This window comes from Rhipicephalus microplus, chromosome 2 (assembly GCF_043290135.1).
Source record: "Rhipicephalus microplus isolate Deutch F79 chromosome 2, USDA_Rmic, whole genome shotgun sequence".
In the NCBI taxonomy this organism is placed as follows: Eukaryota; Metazoa; Arthropoda; class Arachnida; order Ixodida; family Ixodidae; genus Rhipicephalus; species Rhipicephalus microplus.
The window spans coordinates 77,524,590-77,547,078 of record NC_134701.1 but is presented as its reverse complement, the minus strand read 5'-3'; the positions used below and the strand labels follow the sequence as shown (position 1 = coordinate 77,547,078).

The following is a 22,489-nucleotide window of genomic DNA, read 5'->3' as shown; positions in this document are numbered from 1 at the left end:
TTGTTAAGCCGCTCGGTCAGTCCATTTGTCTGAGGGTGATACGCTGTTGTCTTGCGATGCGTGGAGTAACTTAACTGAAAAACTTGTTCAAGGAGCCTTGCTGTAAACGCTGTTCCTCGGTCTGTGATGACACAGGATGGAGCACCGTGGCGTAATACAATTCTCTCGATGAAAAACTGAGCAACTTCACAAGCCGTGCTTTTAGGAAGCGCCTTAGTTTCAGCATAGCGGGTTAGATAATCTGTAGCGACGATTATCCACTTGTTGCCGGAAGATGACAAGGGAAACGGACCCAGGAGGTCCATGCCGACTTGATCGAAGGGTGTTCTGGGTGGCTCGATAGGGTGAAGTAATCCCGCAGGCTTAACAGATGGGGATTTTCGGCGCTGGCATTCGCGGCAGGCTTGAACGTACTGTTTAACGCAAGCGGCAAGTTTCGGCCAGTAGTAAGACTTTCGTACCCTAGCGATGGTTCGGGTGATGCCCAGATGGCCCGATGGAGGCTCGTTGTGGCAGGCAAATAGAATTTCCTCACGCAGCTCTGCGGGGACGACCAACAGGTAAGTTTTGTTGCTGGCGGCTGCGTTCTTCTTGTACAACACGCCCTGTCGTAAGCAGAAGGATGACAATCCGCGAGTTATATGCTGGGGCAGTGATACGTTGCGGCCCTCTAGATGTTCAATGATAGGTCGCAATTGAGCATCTGCTCGCTGCCGTAAAGCCAAGTCTGTTACGCTTACGGAGCCAAGGAAAGGGCAGTCCTCTTCGAAGCTCTGAGCGGCAGGCTCAACTGGCGCGCGTGACAACGTGTCCGCATCTTCGTGTGCACGACCGGACTTGTACACGATAGTGACGTCGTACTCCTGCAGACGTAGGCTCCACCTTGCCAGTCGTCCGGAGGGGTCTCTGAGGTTCGCAAGCCAGCACAGCGAGTGATGATCCGTCACTACTTTGAATGGACGGCCGTAAAGGTAAGGTCGAAACTTAGCAATTGCCCACACGACAGCAAGGCACTCCTTCTCCGTGGTACTGTAGTTTGACTCCGGGCGTGTTAGGGTTCGGCTTGCGTAGGCGATAACCTTTTCAATTCCCTCCTGCCGTTGGACGAGTACCGCGCCCAGACCGACGTTACTGGCGTCGGTATGAATTTCTGTTTCGGCTTCCTCGTCGAAATGTCCAAGAACAGGTGGTGATGCCAGGCGAAGCCGAAGCTCTGTGAATGCTGATTCTTGTTCAGCACTCCAAACGAACGGCGCATCGTCTCTAGTGAGTCTAGTTAATGGTTCGGCAATTTTCGAAAAATTGCCTATAAAGCGCCGGTAGTACGCGCATAGACCAAGAAACCGCCGCACACTTTTCTTATCGGCAGGAGTCGGGAAGGCTGCGACAGCGGCGGTTTTCTCAGGGTCAGGACGGACGCCTTCTGCGCTTACGACATGTCCAAGGAACTTTAGTTCTTCGTAACCGAAATGGCATTTTTGCGGCTTTAACGTAAGGTTAGCCGTCCGAATCGCCTCAAGTACTTGTCGTAGTCGCTTCAGATGTTCGGAGAAGCTGGTTGAAAACACGACCACATCATCCAAGTACACAAGGCAGCTTTGCCATTTTAAGTCAGTCAACACAGTGTCCATCATGCGTTGGAAGGTAGCTGGCGCAGAGCAGAGTCCGAACGGTAGCACCCGAAATTCGTAGAGGCCATCCGGCGTGACAAAGGCGGTTTTTTCGCGGTCGCGCTCATCAACCTCAATTTGCCAGTAGCCACTCTTTAAATCCAGGGAAGAAAAATACTTCGCTCGTCGTAGTCGGTCAAGCGAGTCATCAATACGCGGCAGCGGATAAACATCTTTTTTTGTGACGTTGTTGAGCTTTCTGTAATCTACACAGAAGCGAAGCGTACCGTCCTTCTTCTTAACCAGAACGACCGGTGAGGACCAGGGACTGTTCGAAGGCTGGATAACGCCGTCGTCGATCATTTCTTTCACTTGCTGCTTGATAGCTGCGCGTTCTGTCGGCGAGACGCGGTATGGCTGTTGGTGAATAGGTCTTGCGTCGTCGTAAGTGATTATCCTGTGCTGTGTAATTGGCGTCTGACTCACTTTAGACGACTGAGCAAAGCACGCCCTGAATTCAAACAATAGCTCTCGCAAGGCCCTCTGGTTCTCTTCTGGCAGTGCACTGTTCATGTCAACATCTATTACGGTTTGTCCATTGCGGCTACTGTCTTCACAGGCAAAACACTCAATGACGTCCTCCAAGGCTTCAGCGTAGGCGACCGCAGTACCCCGGAAAAGGTGACGATGCTCATTGGTGAAATTTGTAATCATGACCTCGGCTGTACCGTTCCGAATGTCAATGATGCCTCGTGCCACAGAAATTCCAAGCGCCAGCAGCAGGGAGACGTTGCACTCTGCCACTGTTTCGCCGTCACTGGTTCCTTCGGAAGTCACCTGAATTAGGATACTTGCACGAGGTGGTATTGTGACACTGTCGTCGGAAACACGGAGGGCGGTTGTACGGCGGTTGGAGTCCCTTGACGTAGCGTTGACTGTCGAAAAGGAAATGCAGCGTCGCCGTAGGTCGATTACGGCGCCATATTCCCGAAGAAAATCGAGGCCGAGAATTAATTCGCGGGAGCAGTCACGTAGCACGATGGAGCTGACCAAAAACGTGCAGCCTCGTATTTGTAGCCTGGACGTGCACAAACCAACCGGCGTTACAACATGTCCGCCAGCTGTACGTACATGCGATCCTGTCCAAGGCATTATCACTTTCTTCAAGGTACGTGCCAATTGTCCGCTAATAATCGAGTAGTCAGCACCAGTGTCTATTAAGGCAGTTAAATTGCGACCGTCGAGCAGCACAGGTATGTCCATTGAAAAGTCGCTCAGCTGGGATACAGGCGCCGGCGTAGTCGAATTTCCGTTGGTCCGATGTCGCGTCGATTGTAGGGCGAGGTCTTCATCACGTCGAGAATCAGCGGCCTCGCCTCGAAAGGTCGCTGGCGTTAGTTTTCCAGGCGAGGGCTCGGAGACCGTCCTTGCGGCCTTCGATTTCCGTTGCCTGAATAAGATGACGACCGCGGTGACGGTGAGCGCGACTGACGCCTGAGTGGGACGTTCTGCCGAGCGATAAAATCTTCAATTTCTGGTGGTCTCTGTCCAAACCGGGGGCGGGGTGAATTGGCAGGAAAACCCTGCAGCCCAAGTCGGCGGTACTGGCAGTCTCGGTAGAGGTGACCCGCTTCACCGCAGTGGTAGCAAAGCGGTCGTCGGTCGGGCATGCGCCATATGTCGGATTTACGCATGACGGGTCGAGTGTCTGCAAAATAAGGGACCACCTGTGCGGACTGCAGTGTGGCGTACGGGGTTGCGGCTGGTAGTGGGACTGGTGCAGGTGCGTTGTGTTCGAACGTGTCGGTATAAGTGGTGCGCTGGAAACCACTCACTGGGGATGGTGTCGTGGACGACGGAACGGTGCGTCTCAATACGTCTGCGTAGGTCACCCCTAGAGGTTCACTTGAAGTTGCGAACGCCTGAAGTGGTGCAGCAACCTGCGTTGGTGTCTCGCGGCGAGGTGTGCCGAGCGCATGCTGAACTTCGTCACGTATGATGGTGGCGATGCAATTCGTGGAAGGCTGCTGCTGCGCCTGGTTCAGCTGTTGCAGCTGTTGTAGCTCGTCGCGAACAACCGAACGTATCAGCTCGCGAAGCGCTCCCACGTCGGTCGGGAACGAGCCTAGCCCGGTGGTATAGGTAGCATTCACTTGCCGATCGTACTGGTTCCGCTGCTGCAGCGCCTTTTCCATGGCGACGGCTTCAGTGAGGAACTCCGCGACCGTTCTAGGCGGACTACGAATGAGTCCAGCGAAGAGCTGCTCTTTCACACCTCGCATCAAGTGTCGCAGCTTCTTGTCTTCCGGCATGGTTGGATCAGCGCGAGTGAACAGATGAACCATATCCTCCACGTATGTAGCCACACCTTCATTAGGCATCTGCATGCGGGACTGGAGGGCCCTTTCAGCGCGCTCTCGACGATCGAGACTCGAGTACGTTTCGCGGAGCCTGTGACAGAACTCATGCCACGACGTTAGGAGGCCCTTGCGGTTCTGGAACCATGTGCGAGCACCATCCAGAAGACTAAAGTACACATTCTTGAGCTTCGCTACTTCGTCCCACCCGTTGAAATCCGCTACGTACTCGTACTCAGCCAGCCAATCTTCCACATCTTCATAGAGGCCACCACGAAAGGGACTCGGAACACGTGGTTTTTGTAGCGTGTAATGAGTGGGTGCAGCTGCGGGTGCAGCGGTTGGAGCAGCGGCGGCTCCAGCGGTAGGGGAAGCGGTGACAGCAACAGTATTCTCCATACCAGTCGACGTACTTGTACTGTGAGGCACAAACTCGGGGGACAGTCCTCGAATCCTCCGACTGAAACGGTGTACCGGCGTAAGCTCTGGGTTTTGGGTCACGTTCCGGCTGCTAGAAGGAGTCTGTTGCATAGGTGAGGTTACCCCGCACCTCCACCATTAAAATGTCACGTTAAAGAGACAGGAGACGTTTTTAAGGCGTCCTCACAAAAGTCCGAAGAGCGGTCGGCTCAGCGCAGCCAAAAACAGAACAATCGCACGAGGGGAACTGCCACTTCGTCTGCCTCTTTTGCGCTGGCAGATCAAGCGCGCGGCAATACAATAGCACTCAAAATTCCACAATGCGATATGCTTTGACTTTGTTCAAAGTCACTAGAGCAGCATGTTCCCTTCTTTTGCGATCAAGTTGGATGCGGCTTTCTAAATCTGCGTTAGCAAACCATATTAAACAGTGTTCTCTGAAGCCAATTCTATTAGGGTTTAATTATTTAATTTCTGTGATCCTGCTTGTTATTCTACTATGAAGCACCCCCTTAAGAAGCTTTACCATACTAGAAGCAAGGGAAATTTGTCTTATTTTTTCTATGTTATAGCCTTAACCTTGTTTTTTATGTATCTGAATATATTTTTGTTGATTTCTAATCGTATGGAATCCAGACGTGTCTTAATATAATCTACAGTGTTCAGGAGGTCAACTGGCGATACTTTAAAGATTAATTTTATCAATGCAGCTGTAATTCCACCTTGACTGGGAGCTCATGAGAGTGAATTTAGAGCAACCTGAGCTAATTCTTTCAATGTAATTCTAGTAAAACCCATTATTACCACGAGAGGTCTTCAATCATACAACTTGCTTGATGTGAATCGACACTCTTGTCCTTTTGCTATGACTTCCAAAGACTTTTTCATATCATTGGGCGACATTATTTTAGAGTCTACATTAGTTGGAAATGGCAGAATATGACGCGATCTGAGCGACCTAAACAGGGCACTTTTGTTCTTAGGGTTAGAAAGATAGTTAGAATGTTTGGTATCGTATTTGTCTTTAGCTAAGCAAACTGTGCGCCTAAAATATGAAGCATAAAACTTGGACCAATTACGTGGACACTGATTATACAACAGTGTTTTTCAAGCGGCCTGTCGTCGTTGGTAATACCGTGCACACTCAAGGTTTCACCCCAGACTGATTTGTGCTGTTTGTAGAGTTTACAAATCCAGCTTTTTCAGAGGTTCTTTTGAGCAACGCACATAGTTTCATAGCTTTTGCGTCTTCTGTCTCTTCAGAACGAATGGTCAAGACAGATGGTAGATCTTGTTTAACTGTATTATATTTTATATATACTCGGTTCGGACTGCATGATGGTGATGAGGACAAACAATATAAAATATTACTGGCAAGTGATTGCTGTTGGTGACACAGTGAAGACAGCTCATGACGAACTTGTGAGGGAAGAACTATCAAAACTTAAATCCAATGCTCCGCGAGACATGTCACTTATAAAAAAAGCTGTTCGGGAATCGAGGCACGATAAATTGTTATCTGCTGTTCACCCCTACACTCGTTTACCAAAACTATCGGTTAGAAAACCCCAATAGGTATGGTGGGAATTGAAATCTCCCACCAGAATTTTATCTAGATGTTACTGCAACGTCCAAACATCGTGCGTCTAGAACCCCTGTAGGGAAGTATGCATTAACCAGTAAGAAAGGCAGGCAACCTGTCAAAGTGATTTCTGCGGCGAAAATTTCGCTTTCCAGTGACATAAGCTTATACGCAATTTTAGCCTTTAGACTTATTTTATTAATATTCAAAAACGCAAGACCTCCTCCTTTCGATAGACCGTGCAGACGGAAAGATTTATATCTATTTATTTGAAAGGTCTGATGTGTTGAAAGCCAGGTTTCTTGCAATGCAATTATATCTCGATTGAATTTAGATGCTAAGAATGATAAATTGGGTACTGCTGAATGAATTGATCGGCAATTCCAGTGAAGAATTTTAAGTGACCCTAAAGTTTGGTGAAAATGGCTTGGGTAACTGCCTTATTTAGGATACTTTCTTTTAGAAAGTCGGCTATAGATGGGCTGTTATTTTGGTATTTCTTGGACTGAGTTGCTAAGTTGAGCATCTTTTTTGTTCAAACGTTATCTTAAGCGCTTTAGTGATCGGGGGTAACTCTACATTTCACCTGATTCCGACTTGTCTTCCCCAGTAGCTTCACTTTCACCCAGAGTGAGTTCAGCGGATGTACTCTCGACTTGAGCACCCTGTGATTTGGTATCTAAAACTACCTCTTTTGAATGTCCTTTACTTTCGCTGTTTTCAGTAGGTGGGCCAATATTTTCAGCTGTGCCCAATAAGTGGGCCATCTGGCTTGTGAGTATATGGGCCAATGTCTCACAAAGGCTTCCGGATAGGCGTTCCATCGCCTTTTGCATTGCTTTATCAATTGCTTCCGCAATAGAAGCAGAGAGCGACCCTTCCATTGCTGGTACATGACGGGCTGTAATGCTAGCATAATCTGTTTTGTGTTTGAATTTCAGCTACTGCTTCCATACGAGAGCATCACCTACGCTCAGCTATTTCAAGAGTTTGCAGTTCACGAGCCTTTGCAGGAGAGTTTGAAGTCAGCAGCATGCGCTCCCTGACATAAGGAACACTTTTCACTGTTACCTTGACACCGTTTAGAATCGTGCCCTTCTCTACATACTCTGCACCTGACAGAAGACCTGCAATCTTTCATGGTGTGTTTCTAACGCTGGCGCTTAACGCATTGAAGAAGGCAATGAGAGAGGTTCGACTCGGTAAATGATAGGCCATGCTTTAACTTCTGATGGTTAGATTGCTCCCACGAATGTTACTATGACGGACTCGGTTGGTATTTTCTTCTTGTCAGCAACACGTGCGCACCGATAAACTCAAATAACACCTGCTGGCGAAAACAGCTCTAGAATTTCAGTTGGTGTCATGTTGACGTCAACGCCATGGACTAGACCTCTGGAACATGCTAAATGCGGTTAAATGGCCGCGCTCACCGGATGAGATGTGAACATCGTGCACTTTAGGAGATCTTGCACACAGGACTGGTCAGGAGAAAAGCAGAGTATAGTGCCTTTGCCGAACAGGCGGACCTCGGTGATTGACTGGAAGTGGGCCGTCAATGACCGCATTTCCGTTTGTATCACCTTTGAGTTTTTCATCTGAATGATGGTCTCATTGGTAGGAGTTAGCGCACTGTGACAGGAACAGACGATATGCGATTGCGCAAGAAAACATCCACTGGCAGCTCCTGCGGAGAAATGGACGAAGACCAGTGGAAAGTCCCTTATCCCGGCGAAGAATAGGGCATTCTGTCTTGTCCAAACTAAACATAAATGCTTCTCGACCAACTATAGCACTCTAAAAAACTATGAAAGCCCTATAAAATAAAGCACTACTCACTCCTTGGCCAAGACCCTTCGTGAAAGCAAGAGCTTCTTTCCCGATCACCGTTCTTCTACACTCGAGTACGTTTTCTTCATCTGAAACTATATGCACTATGCCACGCTTCGTCATTTTCCGGAGAAGCGTTATACCCGTTACACTTGCAAAGAATTTTGTGAGGTTTTTTATGGGGGGGGGGGTAGGCAAAGCTTCTCTTAGTCTAACCTTGCTCTTCGTGTGGCATAACTGAGAAAACAGACTAGAAAAAAAAGGCAGTATCTCTTGAACAGTACAATAGATGGTGCTGTCCTATAGAAATACATACCAAGTGCAGTTTGGTCAGGATATTCTACAAGGCTCTTTACTGCCACTCTTCAGTTTGCTGCTGCGCGGGTTGTACCTGGGTGTGCGAGGAAGGAGTGCCTCCCTCAGTATTCTGGATGGCCACTGTAAGTGGCGGATCGTTGGTGAGATATGGGCGAAGCGGATCGGTGGGCGCGTTGAAGAAGCTTGCGCTCGGCTTCCTCGGCTCGCGTCTCGCCGGTTTTTCCCGCGCGCCGTCTGCATTCTCGAACGCGATCGGACTCATGCACGGACAGACGGAAACACGGAGGGATGCATGGATGGACGCACGCACGGACAGACGCACAGAGAGACAGACAGATGAACAGACGGACTGATGGATGGATGGATGGATGAATGGATGGATGGATGGATGGATGGACGCACAGAGAGACACTTTGAGGATCAGACATCCAGATGAACTGACGCACGTACGGACGCATGAATGAACACATAGACCAAAACAGGGACGGATGCATGGACGGACAGAAGCACAGATGGATGTACGGACGCTTCGCCCCACTCATCAGGATTCATTCTGTAGATATGCTTGAACAGCGTTCTATCCTGTCTACTTGTTTCCTGTGTCCAGTTTTTATCTGTGCTCTACTTTTATTTTTAAATATGCTGTGAGTTAAGCTGTGGCTGACGATAATGAAGAATACTGCCTGAAGCTTGTGTAATAGGTTGGAGCATTCGATGACCCAGATGTAACTCTGCGCTATGTGACGCTTGGTTGTTCTTTTACTGTTCTAAAACGCTTAAACGCTTTATTACTCGTAATAACGTGACATCTAACGCACCTACGGCTAATTCGCAGTGGAGTTTCAACCTATCACTGCGACTAAACAATTCTCTTGCTTAATTGTGGGCTCAATACATAATTTCAAATTTGCAATTGGCACTTGAAATCATGACTAACAAGTGTAATGAAGCATTGCAGAAACTATTGGGAAAATTCAAGTCACAATCGGCCGATCCCCTCCACTGGGTACGATCCATGTGCAGAGGACAACAAAAACGACAACAACAAGAACAACAACAACAATCATTGCGAAATGGCTGTATCTGGGCGTTGGAGTTTCAAGCAACAGCGTAGTTATGTGTAATAAAGAAAAAAATTGGCAGCATATCCACGGAGTAAATGATGGAGAGTGGGGCGAAGCATTCGTCCATCCATTCGTTCTTGCTTCCGTCCATTCATGCGTCCGTCTGTGTGACCGTCCATGCGTCCATCCCCCCATCCATGCGTGCGTCTGTTCGTGCGTCCGTCGCTGCGTTCATCCATGCATCCGCCCATGCGTCCGTTCATGCGTCCATCCATGCATCTGTCTGTGTGTCCGTTCGTCCATCTATTAAACACTCCAAGTACCACCATCTCGCATCTTTTCATCATATATTCCGCATTAAGAAGCACCGCCATCCAGCGGACATTCCAAGGACTAAACGAGAGGTGGCATACGCACACCTTCTTACGGCTTGCGCTTCGGGTCTACTTCCGAGCTTTAACCACCTCGAGCTCATGTTATATACTAGTTCACTGTATTCATTGCACTGCGGCCCAATGTTCGCTGGACCTTTCTAAAACCAAGGAGGTTACGCCCAGCGAGTATAACGTAGCAACCTTTTCCTGTCAGATAGTGCTCAATGTACCTGCCAATGGCTGATAATGTGAAATGAGAGAGAGGAGAATTCGGCTTTTACTTTCTTATGGCTTGCACTTCTATCTACTTCGCACCTTTAACCACCTGCATTCTATATTGGCTACTTTTCAACAGTATTAGTTTTATGGTCGGTGAAGTGGTGAATAGGTGATGCGCCGTAGTGGGATGTTTGCAAAGACGAAGTTGTGGGCAGTAGGCAAATGTGGAACTACTAGCCCGGAGAACGAACACTGGCGTCGCTGCTGTCGTGCCGAAGTGATGTCACGGCAAGTACTCGCCTTACAAAAAAAATTGTAGGAATGACACAATGCTGAAAGTTTAGGGCAAATTCACCTTAAAATCGGCCAATCCCCTTCTTTGGGTACGAGCCATTTCTACAGGGAAACAACAACAACAACAACTACTCGCCTACTCCGCCGCCGACGCATGCCGACGGTCGCTTCTTTCCGAGCCCGCCGTATACCCGCTCTTCTGTGATACGGTGGTGATTTCTTCTCAACTATGAGTAGCAGGTCGCTAAACGTACAGAGTAAAGGTATTTATTGCTGGTAAAGTTTAACTAGGCTGCAGAATCCATAGATCCAATTTGAAAATGAGGGTGCAGGAAAACGACACATTAGTTGTTTTTACAATGCATGTACGCGACGAAATCAATGCTAAGAAAATATTTGCGCTGAATGGGTCTGACTTCATTACAACTTGGCATAGACTACGTTAAGCGTTTGTGCCAAAGTATTACAAATGAAATAGGGACGTTTTAGGTTTACTCACAGAACTGCAGTTTACCGTGAAAGTTACGTCTGCCTCTGCAAATAATGTAGCTCAATAGAGAGATTTCCGCATTGGGATGCAAGATATCTTAGATGAATTGGTCTTTGATGCACAATCACTTGTAAAAGTAAGAAAAAAAGTAACTCTGCAAAACACAAAATGGTTTTCGGTAGTCTGAGACGTCGGACCTCATGTACAGATTTCTTCACAACACTCGTCAGGATTACGAGTTCGCATACTCTGATTTACGCGAACAGCTGACTCGATCTACCACCACGTCCTAAACGGTAATGCTCATTTCACTTAGGAGTACTGCTCAAAGCAATCGTCTGCAAAACAAACGCCAGAAAGTCGTAATGAACAGTTTCAATGGCGCACTCGGCTTCGGGGTCCACGTGATTATGAAACGCCATTTACCTCATTGAAGCAATGATTGGTCTCGGACGTCTTGTTCATATACAGATTGATGCTGTTCTGGGACAATCAACTGTGGGAAATATTTATTCATCAGGTGGCTATCTGAAGCGGTACTTGCAAGCGTGATAGCACAGTTGCTAGGATGTTGCACGCAGACACTATCTGAAATCACTAGCAGTTTCTGCAACTATTCATTCACCTTGTTTTTCTAGTGAAACCGACCACCGAGGTCATTCCCCAAAACATAAAGGTAAATAACGTGATGAAATATGAGCAACTGCACACAAGAAAATCTAATGGAACAGCCGCGGTGGTATTCTAGGGCGAGTGCATTTGAGATATTTTGCGACACTCTATACTAAATTAAGCACGTGATCACAGAGAAAAAAAGCGCTGCCAGCAAATACTCTGATGCGTCCGATACAGATACAAATTGTGGAAGCGAAAAAATCACACATTTTAAAAGAATAGGCCGTAAACAACACAACCTGAAATGCAAGTATACGCTGTCGTATACGTTTCAAAAGCGCGACATGATTGCGAGGCATGCGGCCGAGTAATTGTGGTAAGTTGCCATTCTTTAACCTGTTGTACATGCATTGTCTTGTGGAACCAACTTTGAGGTAAGCAGTGCGACCCCATAACCAACTTCATTAAAGTGTGTGTGCGTCAGCGCAGGCAACGTTGACAATTCTACTGAAAGCAAAAGTTCAGTTTTTCATTTTTTTTGCCAGAAATATAATCGGTGCTGTTTCGTCATTTATTTTGAGCGTGAGACAGGCATAAAGTGAACTCCAGCACCACAACAGCGTTCGAAGCTAGCGCGTGTTATGTATACGCGCACCACAGCAAGATTCGAAGAGTCCGTGCCGTGACGTCATGCAAGGCTCCCACCGGGCGGCGCCACTCCAACTTCTCGGCGCTAATAGGCGGTCACGTACATACATGCAAGGGACGGACAGACCGACGTCTTTAGATGCTTCACCCCTTAGAAATAAAACCAGCGTAGCTCTGTTATATGGTCTACGAGGACTCTGCCGACACGCATGAGATCCGGTTGCGAATCGCACTGTGTCCTTAATATATTTATTTACTTATGATTTTTCATTTCCTGTGAAAGTGGTTGCGGGCATATTCGGCGGGGGCGTACGCGGACAATTACGATGCAAGTGACCTTTTTTGTGATCTCATAACAGCTTTCGCTGTAAAAGGCGCCACGAGCACTATACTATACACCCAGTAAGAAAAGTTTGATTAGCTTGGGTTTATGGACATAAAGGGCTTTGTCCTAATGAATCTGCTCATTCTTTAGGCAAGTCGTGAATTAGTGGACCAATTTCACCATGTATAATTTTCATCAACCGCTTATGTGAGTGTTCCTTGTTTTAGCAAGCATGCCATTATTTATGTCTTAGGTGACACAGCACTGAGAAACTCCACTGAATATGAACACATGTTATATGCTTGGCAGATAGCCTTTTATGAAACCCGTAAATTAAAAGTGTCCATTACGAGCCTGCGCTGCAGGGTGCAAAATCTAGATTTCTATAAGCACAGGTCTGTTCAGGCACTTTTGCCACTGGGAGCATTGTGTGTTGAACTAGAAAAAATAGATCATTTCTTTTTCACCAGCAGGCGGTTTACTACAGCACGGAAAACACACCATAAAACACCTATAGGTGGTAATAATTGGAATGGATTTATCTGATCCTGCCATTTGGCGTTTCGTGCCTCTATTTCTGGCTGCTGTAATGTGAAGATATGCGTGATTATCAGGTACCGCATTATTCAAACAAATCAGATAATAAGCTAAGCACTAATACTATACGCATGTGTCTACACCATTACATGCGTATAAAAACTGAGAATGTTCATATATTTTATTACATTGTAGCTTAAAAAAGTAATGTCTTTTTCATTAAAAATATATATTAAACTGATATGTGTGATTTGCGAAGTAATCAGCATTCTTTCAATTTTATGACTGGTTCTAAATTCTTACAATATTTCACAAGACCACTCCATTTTTCGCTAGTCCCTCAAAGTGGGTGTGCGCCCAAGTAAAGTTAGAGTTTCCGGACAGACGTAACAAACAATTGATAAATGAGGTAATTAGTCGTCGTAAATTACTCAATTATTAACAACGGGCAGCGAATTTCAGCTTCGCTGGCTAACGAGCAGCACCGATTGCTCGGGCGGCTACATTTTCCTGCTACTGCCAAATTCATGGTCTCGAGCGTTAACTTGATCTGTGGAATCAGCATCATCGAGAATCAGTTGCGCTGCTCGCGCTCAGTCGGCAAACGCAGCAGTGGTGGGAACCAACGTTTCCTAACCAACGTCTCGAGTTTTCGCATCCCGCTCTCAACGAACCTCGTCTACGGCAACGACATGGGGACTCCTGACCCAGGTGCTTATTCACGGAGGCAGTCCTTTGCTCAACAGGGTCGCAGCGAAGTTGCAGCGGAGGCAATAGTCCCACCAGGAGCGACTCCCGTAGTTCCGACGTACGTGCCCCCGGCGAAGGTCTACGAGGACGATGAGGAGGAGGTCGAGGAAATCATGAGGCCTCAGAGACAAGTTGTGCAGGTAAGCGGGCGTTTCAACTCTTCAACATTCTGGTGTTGCTTTCACTGACAAGAAATATTGTTGATTGATTTGATTGATTGATTTGTGGGGTTTAACGTCCCAAAACCACCATTTGATTATGAGAGACGCCGTAGTGGAGGGCTCCGGAAATTTTGACCACCTGGGGTTCTTTGACGTGCACCCAAATCTGAGTACATGGGCCTACAACATTTCCGCCTCCATCGGAAATGCAGCCGCCGCAGCCGGGAATCGAACCCGTGACCTGCGGGTCAGCAGCCGAGTACCTTATTGTTCACTGAGGTTGTGCGAAAATATTGCTACTAGGAATGAAATTTTACAAACGTAAATATAACAAGAGGTTAAAACGTGTTCTGAAACGAGTGTGATAAATAGTTTCGAGCAAAACAAGATCTTCATGCGTTAAAGGTTTTAAACGTAATAGATGCTGCGCCGTACTTGGAGAGTGTACTTAATGTGTGTTTTATTTTCTTTACGTTGTTTTAATTGCCACTGCATTGAAAGGTACCCATAAAAACAGCTTCACGAAGGATTCTGCATATAGGTTCGTGTCGAGGGCAATTTTTTTGCCGTGACGAGTTATTCATGGCAATAAGAAGTGCGTCTAGGTGGCAGTTGAATTAGAGTGCACGCTGGCTGTGTGCAATCCCTGAGAAGCCCATGAACATAACTCGTTTGATAGTCATGTGCACATCCATCTTTGGTGAAATATTTATCTGTACATCTATTGATTGGACACATGGGCTTGTCGGAGCGCATCTTGAATACCTTTAGGGCGCATGACTTTTTAGATGCGAAGCAGCTCTTCGACTAGCATGCGTTACGCTGTCCCTCAATGCGTCCGTAAGAACGTGCCACAACGCGCTTCCTTCATCGAAGGTCTTGGAGCGGTGCCAAGTAGATCCCGCCGCAACAGCGCGATGACATCGCGCTCCTCTTGCAGTGCACGCTGACGTCGCTCTCTCTTTCGCGGCCACGCAGTCGCCGCCTCGTCCACTTGCCAGCCGCACCAGCCACTACCGCCGCTCGCTACACCACCGACTCGTTAGTTTACGCGCAATGAACCTGACGCAAGCCTAACGTTTGTACGTGCCATTTCCCTCTCGCTTAACCCTCTCCGCCGCTCAAAACGCTTGAGCGCACATCGAGTGGTAACACCCTTTCGGCTCGTTAATCATCGATGGAGAGGACGCCGGAAAACGACGCTCCTTCTCCCGTCGAAACATCCACCTCGCTGCGTGCTATTAACCGACCACTAATCCATGGAAGTCAAGGCAAAACGCGCGCCAGCTCCGGTCCAGCGACCATGTCTATTCTCAAGAAAGGACGACTAGGAATGCTCACCGTAGCACCCACGTTAGCGCCGTTCAACTCTTGACGCCACCTGTGCCCAACGCTGCTCCTTCGCAACGCATTAGGGTTCCCTTTGGGAAGATGGTGTGAGTCTTTACATAGGTTCGATGGGAACGACTTTGTATGCAGCATTTTTGCAGCCGATAACTCTCTACTGAAGACGTACTCTTTATTCTAAGAGGCGTCTCGTAAGTGCTGTCACTCTGTATCGTCCTTTGTTGTGACTGACGTCGTAGCTTCTACGGTAGCACTGATGCATTGTTCATGCTCAAATAAGCTATTCTCGACATTCAGCAATAAAATACACCGAGTAAATGGTGGGGGTTTCCCTCAGACAGACATGCGTATGGTAGCCCAGGAGTTAATAAAGTGCATGAAATAAGAATAGGGCGCAAAGAAAAAAAAAGAAAAAGAAGAGACCCACGCATCGAAACCCACAGCTTTTTCTCACGTGGTAAAATTTTCCGCGGGTTAACAAAATGCGGCCAATGTAACAGCAGTTTACCTTCGGCTTGAAATACCCTGAACGTATTTCTTAAAATGTTCAGAAATATAGGAGCCAAATCGAAGTGCCTAGTAAAAGAAGGTACCATGGTAAACACAAATCCCCCCCCCCCCTCTTTTTTTTTTAATGGTGAAGCTGCGTCGTGCACACGTGTCGCCGTTATCGCGAGGCCGGGTTCGGGGAGTAAAGTGACCGATGCATAAACATTTTGTTAGCAGGAGAGCAAAAGGGCGGTAGCGTAAGAGGAAAGTGTACGATAGGGTCAGCACTGCATCACGTGCGGCTGCTTTTCCTTTCAAATGCAAAGCATTTCTTAGCGAACTTTGCAACTTAGAGTCTATCTATCTATCTATCTATCTATCTATCTATCTATCTATCTATCTATCTATCTATCTATCTATCTATCTATCTATCTATCTATCTATCTATCTATCTATCTATCTATCTATCTAGCCGCCTACGACTTTGAGCTCTACTGGCCGTTTCGATAATGGTATCGATACCCAAACTGGTGAGGCATAACATGAATGTATAACGAGCATAAGTGACTAGTCACAACATGAAAATCATGACATGTATGTCATGATTGTCGTGATCTACAATTCATGGACTTGATGCTTTCGTGCTGGTTTCGTTCTCATAACATATTGCAAAACTCGTATGGCATGGAATGACTGCATGACGACCATAAGTGGCAGCCTCTAACGTGAAAATCATGACATGTATTTCATGTAAATCATGACTACACGTCATACACTCATGGTACTATCGCGGTCGCTTCGCTAGCTTCACATATACCACGTTTGATAATTCGTGATATGAATGGATGATGAAGATATATGACTGATGCAAACACAATATTCATGACATTCGTCTTATGTAACAACATAACTACATGCGACGCTCATAGTGTGGTAGCGGCTGTGCGCTAGCTTCACATATACCAAGTTGGCTATTACGTGAACTAAACGGACGACAAACAAAACTGCCAGGCACAAACATGATAATCTTAACATGGAAGTGATGTACGGCATAATTTACATGCCCATCGCTGCTGGGGTTGGTATTGCAAACGTCAGTGATACCGTAATTTTGAGACTGTAAACAACATACTGTCATCTTACCCAGGTAGCTGAGTACGCATAACATTTTTACACGTGTTTACTGCGTACTACATCTATGCGCCTCATATTGTTGTGGCGATTTTAAAGTGACATATTAACTGTCCTCATACGTGCTTCGCGCATCATCAATTCCTACTGTACATGGGATCGGCCAATTTCTTGTTTCGTTGGGAACCATCTTATCTAGACAACGCAACAAAACCACCCGTAAATAAAGAGCTTTGGACATAAGGAGATGTGGGTATTTGTGTGTTACCGCTCGTCAAGCGTTTTAAACTGAAGATTAGTCCTACTTGATTAGTCCTACTTGGCACTTCTTTGGCTTCTCCTATCCTCATTCCTTTTGTATTTTGTTTTTGTTTAAAACATGCCTTCTCAAGAATTTTTCTCGAAGCTCACGGAAATAAATCCTGGCTGCGGCAGCCAGATTTTCGACGGAGACAAAAATGCATGATGGCCGCGCACGTGGATTTATGTGCTCAATAAAAACAGGTGGTTCAAACTTCCAGAGCCCTTCACTACATTGTCTCTCATTATCATAATATGGTTTCGGGATATTCAATCCCATGAAATATTATTTGAATATGTTTGTAAAAGACATTTTGTTTTTCAGCCGAGAAAAACACCTTACCACGCACCTTATGCTTAAGCTTGATGTGCGTTGTTTGTTCAGTAATCTTCCAGGGGTGAGCGGGTACCTGTGTTGTTGTTTTATGCTTTCTTAGACCCTGTTTAATAGTGCACTTCGTTTTCAGCCCTAAAATAGCATAGTAGTATTCTTGGGTATGAAAGTAATAACATTGAAACTCTTCCCCGTTCAAAAAACTAGCATGCATTCACAGCAGGCCTTAATAAGAAATTATTATTTTAGCCATTTCAACTTGCGATGTATGAGCGGCAGGGTCTCCTCGGACATGGCGCTTGGCATCTGCTTTGGCATTCAACACCTGTTGATTCTTGTGTCAGGAACTGTGACCCTGTGCGTGGTCAGGTCAATGAGCAGCAGTGGCATACAAAACACTCCTCTCATTTATACACGTATCGTTCATCTTTACAAAGACTCTCGTCGCAGTATCTTCTCTGCCGTCGCTTAAATCATCTAAGGGGGGGGGGGGGTGTTTCTTCGGCCGATTTATACTTTCTTTTTCCCGCTTTGGAAGAGCCTTCCGCTGCCCTTTGCTGCTGTCACTTGTTTCGGCATCACTATTACTTAACCCGAGTTAACCTCTCAGTTTCTTCTGTTAAAGTGGCTGATGCGAAAATGACAAACGTGACTTAAAAATAAAAAAAACGCAGCATTATGTGCGAAAATGACAAACGTGACTTAAAAATGAAAAAAACGCAGCATTATACTTCGATGTTAGAGCTTCCCATAGGTAGCATTTGGTGCCATCAAATTTACTCGAGAATTTTGATTGATAGGCCTGGTTGGTGCATTCCAGATTAAAGCTAAACAGTTCCTAAAAGGGGACCAAATGAACAAGAAGGCACAGTTACGAGTTTAGCTGGGTGCTGGACAGCGTATTCTTTTATCAACATGCTTTTGAACCCGTAAAAGCTAACAAAAAAAGAATTCCTTCCATATATGTGTGTGAAACCACATCCTCTTCGTTCCTGATTTTTTATTTGTCTCGCCTACACTGGCGGTGCACGTTTCGTCGGATTACTGTTCTAATTTTTAATTCCTGGCCAGGATTCAGCACTCTTCGATTAAATTTCAGTTCGAGGCGAAATTTCAATATTTTCAAAACCTATCGGTGTTTTGATGGAAATTCACGTGCGATTGTGTTACGGATAGGTGAGCTATTTGCACCACACTTTGAATCACCGCTCATTTGTAGTCCATAAAATATATCGATAGTCGAATTAGAGAGTAAATGTAAATAAAAGCCAATTCTGTTCCCGGAGGAAGCGTAGACTATTTTGATACTTCTATTAGGTGGTGCATGTGTTATCTACTTAAAAGATGTATGTCAAGCGCTAATTATTGTTCGCTTCATAGGTGTGCCAGATGTGATAGTTAACGATGCAACACTACAAATCGACGGCCTTGGCATTTCTCCGAGTGCTTGCGTAGCATATGTTGTCCTGAATGCGAAAACCCTGGCATATGTGCCTATGCGCTTTCTAAAGCTGCCTCGGCAATATACAAGGCGTATTAGCTGGAAACATCTACTGAACAACAAGGAGTCATGAATCTGTCGCTTCATCTGCAGCCGGTTGTTGGTGGCGGCGGTGTCGTTGGCGGTGCCTCCTCCCGCGGACCCAGCGCGCTCTGCATAATATGCACGATGATGATAAGCATGGTTCTGGCCTCGGTGGTGACCTTCTACATTATCAACAAGAACAGGGCGCTCATGGAGGTCACCACTACGTCCACCACGCCGCCGACGACGAAGAAGCACGTGCCTTTCTCCCCGAACGACACGGGTGCTCTCGCTGACGCCGAAGAAGACTACTTCACAGGCGACGACGAAGAATCGACGGTCACGCAAGACACGTGACTACCAGTCGCCTTGAATGCAGTATTGGCGATCAGCATTGTGTCGTTTTGTGTGTGTAGTTAATAGCAAATCAACTAAACTAACAGAAAATAAAATTTTGTCTTTATTGAAATACCTTTATAAGCGTTTTATAGTGCAGCTATTAAAGAAAACTTGAAACGGTTCTGCCGGTATAATACAGACATATTTTTGCGCTTGTTCAATGAAATAGAAAAGGGTACTAAACGCTCCAGAAAAAGGCACTTTACAGTAATCAGGACCTTTTTGAATTAAAAATCTCCGCATTCACCTAACCCCTGAATGCAGAGATGTTACTTGGCTCGCGGCTACGACTTGGCTTGAGCAAGTCGGCGTGAAGCAAGCGGCGGACTTCAAAACACCCAAGTCAGCCTTCGCGTTTCATTGATGCTCAGGCTGTCTTGCTTGGTCAAGTCAAGAACGAGCTTCAAAGCAGAAACACGCTGCTCGCCTGTAAACGAGGGTAATAATGAAGTTTTTCGCGTAAGGCATGTGTTACACACAAAAAAGACCATACATTTTAAAATAACTAGAAAAACGAAGAGCCACAAGAATATTTTCGCCATTTTACGGCTAACAAGCGACACGTGGTGCCTGCAGCCACAGCGATGTACAGTGCTGCTTCTGTAAAGCGTTCATTGCCCGCCGGCGTATGTGGCCACCCAAATGCGGCACGTTTCTCCACGGTTGCTTGTTTGGAGGCGAAAGAAGCATCGCGTTTGGTTCTTTCGTCGTTATTTTTTTTCAATCGAATGCCATGGCGGTATTTTCACGGTATTTGCCTTTCTGTTCGCCTGTGGGCATGCTTGTATTGAGCAAGGTCGCATTTATATATATATAAAAAAACAAGTTCTGGCAACAAATGTTCTTCGTATCTTTTTCTTGAGCTTGGTAAACAAGAGAAAAAGCGGGGGTCAGGACATTGCCCTCACCAGAATTTTGTCTCGCGGGGTGCAGCAATGTCTCGCTGCATGATGGGGAAGGGGATTGAAAAACCCGTGATAGGGGGACCTCTTTTGTGTGTGTGGAATTTTACGTAGCGTTGTGCTACAAACGATGCCTTTCTGAGCGAGAAACAGCGCCTTAAACGGGACGAAAGGATAGGCGAGGCACAGAGACACAGCGCCGAGTAAATTTTGTACTGAAAGAGACGGAATCTGTCGTTGTGTTTTAGAAAAAAACAGAAATAGCCTTTGCGGCTACAAAACACTTCGGTGTCGTCACTACGGGGGCCTGTGTCCAACCTGTGTTAGAGTTCGGCTGCGTTCTTTTTTCTGGTGCGCCAGCCTACAAACTTTGGCCGCTCGTTCTATTGAAAAGAGATGCTTTACGGCTCTGCTTAGGACTTCCAAAGTATACTGCAAATGCAGTGTTATACCTTGAAGCACGAATACCAACCTTATTATGTCGCTTTAACATTCTTACTGTGCAGACCTTTTTACGATTATATGAAGCAACGTTTAACCCTGAACAAATTATTTTTATTTCTAATCCTGACCTAGTATTCTCCTTGCACTGGCCCAGACTTCACAAACCACAAATAGTATTTGTTCAATCGTTACTTGAGCCTCCAAATGTACAAGTTCGTGATCTGTATCTTTTACCTGAGCAATAGCTTCTCCAGCAATAGTTTACCATAATATCTTCCCAACCCACGCTAAACTATTACCTACAGGCATTTTAAATGGTTTATTGCAGGACCATTTAAGTATTCTACCAACAAATGTTATTTTAGCAACGGACGCATCTCAATCGGATGAAAAATGAGGCGTTGCAATATATTGCCCCGTACTTGTTTGGTCTCTTTTACTTCGCTTACCAGATTTTCTTCCTGTCTTTCTGGCTGAATTTATGGCAATATTGTTAGCTTCGCGAAAGGTAAATACTTCCATTGCAGTCGTAGCAGTCATAACTGATTGATTATCAGTGTGCTCTTCTCTGTCCGCATCTGGTCACTCACCCATACTGAAACTTTTTGAATCATTGGTTCCTTGTCATCTCCGAAGTATTCAATTATTCTGGGCACCAGGGCACAAAGGTTTGTTGTTAAACGAAATAGCTGATTATCTTGCGAAGGCATCACTTTCGACACCCATCATTCCTATTTTTCCTCATACAAAACACATTACGATCGCGCGATTTCGCACACTTAAAATCAGGCAAAGTTTATAAGACCCTGCACTGACGGCGTCTCCGGAGTACAACCACTTATTTTCCTGGAGCAGTGAACTGTCTAATTCAAGGATAACTGAAGTTGCATCACAAAATTTGGTTGGCGTGTTACTTTCCTCAATTTTTACTTGCATAGATCAGGTATAATGAATTCCCCTATGTGCATTTACTGTAATAAAGAGGGAACGATCAGTCATGTTTTATTACAATGTCGTCATTTCAATTTATTCAGGCAAAGCATGCTAGCACCACCTCTTCAAAGACTGCGCTTGCCATTATCACAACCTGATCTTTTTTTGTTTGGAGCCTCTACGCTGGGTTTCAGCCACAGGGATGTTTTATTCGCCGTTCAGGAATACATCACTGCGACTAAACGATTTCTTGCTAAATTATGGCCTCCCTATTTTTCTTTATTTTTTCTTCAAACTTTATATCGGCATTGCAAATCAAAATTAAATTACAAAAGTTTTGTAGGAATGACGCACTACTAAAAGTATAGTGCAAATTCACCTTATAATAGGCCAATACTTTCCATTGGGTACGAGCCATTAGCACAGGAAAACAACAACAACTACTCCTACCATTTTTTTTTCATGGCTCGCTGTGTAGTCCTGAATTTAAGCTGAACCCTACTTGTAAGCGTCCAGGTTTCTGCCCCGTAGGTAGCAGGGAATGTGTTAGCAGCATGCCTTAATGTTATTTATTAACAAGTACTGCTGTCTCGGTTTTCCAGATATTGCTGGTGTAAATACAGATGTTCAGCACCTTGAATGAATTTTAACAAAATACATGTTTACGAAATTTTTTCCAATTTCTTAACATTCCTTCTGCGCAAAGAGCCATCAAGCTTCTTCCAAAAATACACGTTTTGCAGAAAAGTAAACGAAACAATAAAACAAAAACAATCCTGAATTGATTTAATGGGCACAATATTTAGAGGATCAAATCGCCGGGTGCGCTGTGCAGAAGATTTAACGAAGTATATGGCTGCCAGAACACTCGAGCAAGGGTAAACTATCTCATTTAGGGAGGAGGATGACAGGATTGCAAGTGCGCCGATTTTTTAGAGGGGCGCAGCCATAAAAAATGCCCATGCGAAGTAGGCGAGAAACGCCGGCTATAGTGACGAAACAAAAGTAATATCGCTTAAAAAACTGTTTTACCGTAGTTATTCCATGTTTATGGTGAGGCGACAGAACAACCAACGCATATTCGAGTGTGG

At 45.7% G+C, this 22,489-nt stretch overlaps 1 protein-coding gene across 1 annotated transcript; it reads left to right on the top strand.

The window, feature by feature from the left end:
- The first annotated feature begins 13,266 nt into the window (after positions 1-13,266).
- Positions 13,267-19,160, top strand: LOC142785013 (uncharacterized). The gene is made up of 2 exons (XM_075883429.1): positions 13,267-13,573; positions 18,790-19,160. Exons 1-2 carry the CDS (start codon positions 13,376-13,378, stop codon positions 19,075-19,077), a joined length of 486 nt encoding a protein of 161 aa, XP_075739544.1. The 5' UTR covers positions 13,267-13,375; the 3' UTR covers positions 19,078-19,160.
- Positions 19,161-22,489: the final 3,329 nt, after the last annotated feature.

Bases quoted from the DNA above. Each gene is read 5' to 3' on its own strand.
- LOC142785013 (XM_075883429.1), top strand. From the start codon at position 13,376: ATGGGGACTCCTGACCCAGGTGCTTATTCACGGAGGCAGTCCTTTGCT. The intron at 13,574-18,789 runs GTAAGCGGGCGT...CTTCATCTGCAG, and splicing joins CTCAGAGACAAGTTGTGCAG to CCGGTTGTTGGTGGCGGCGG.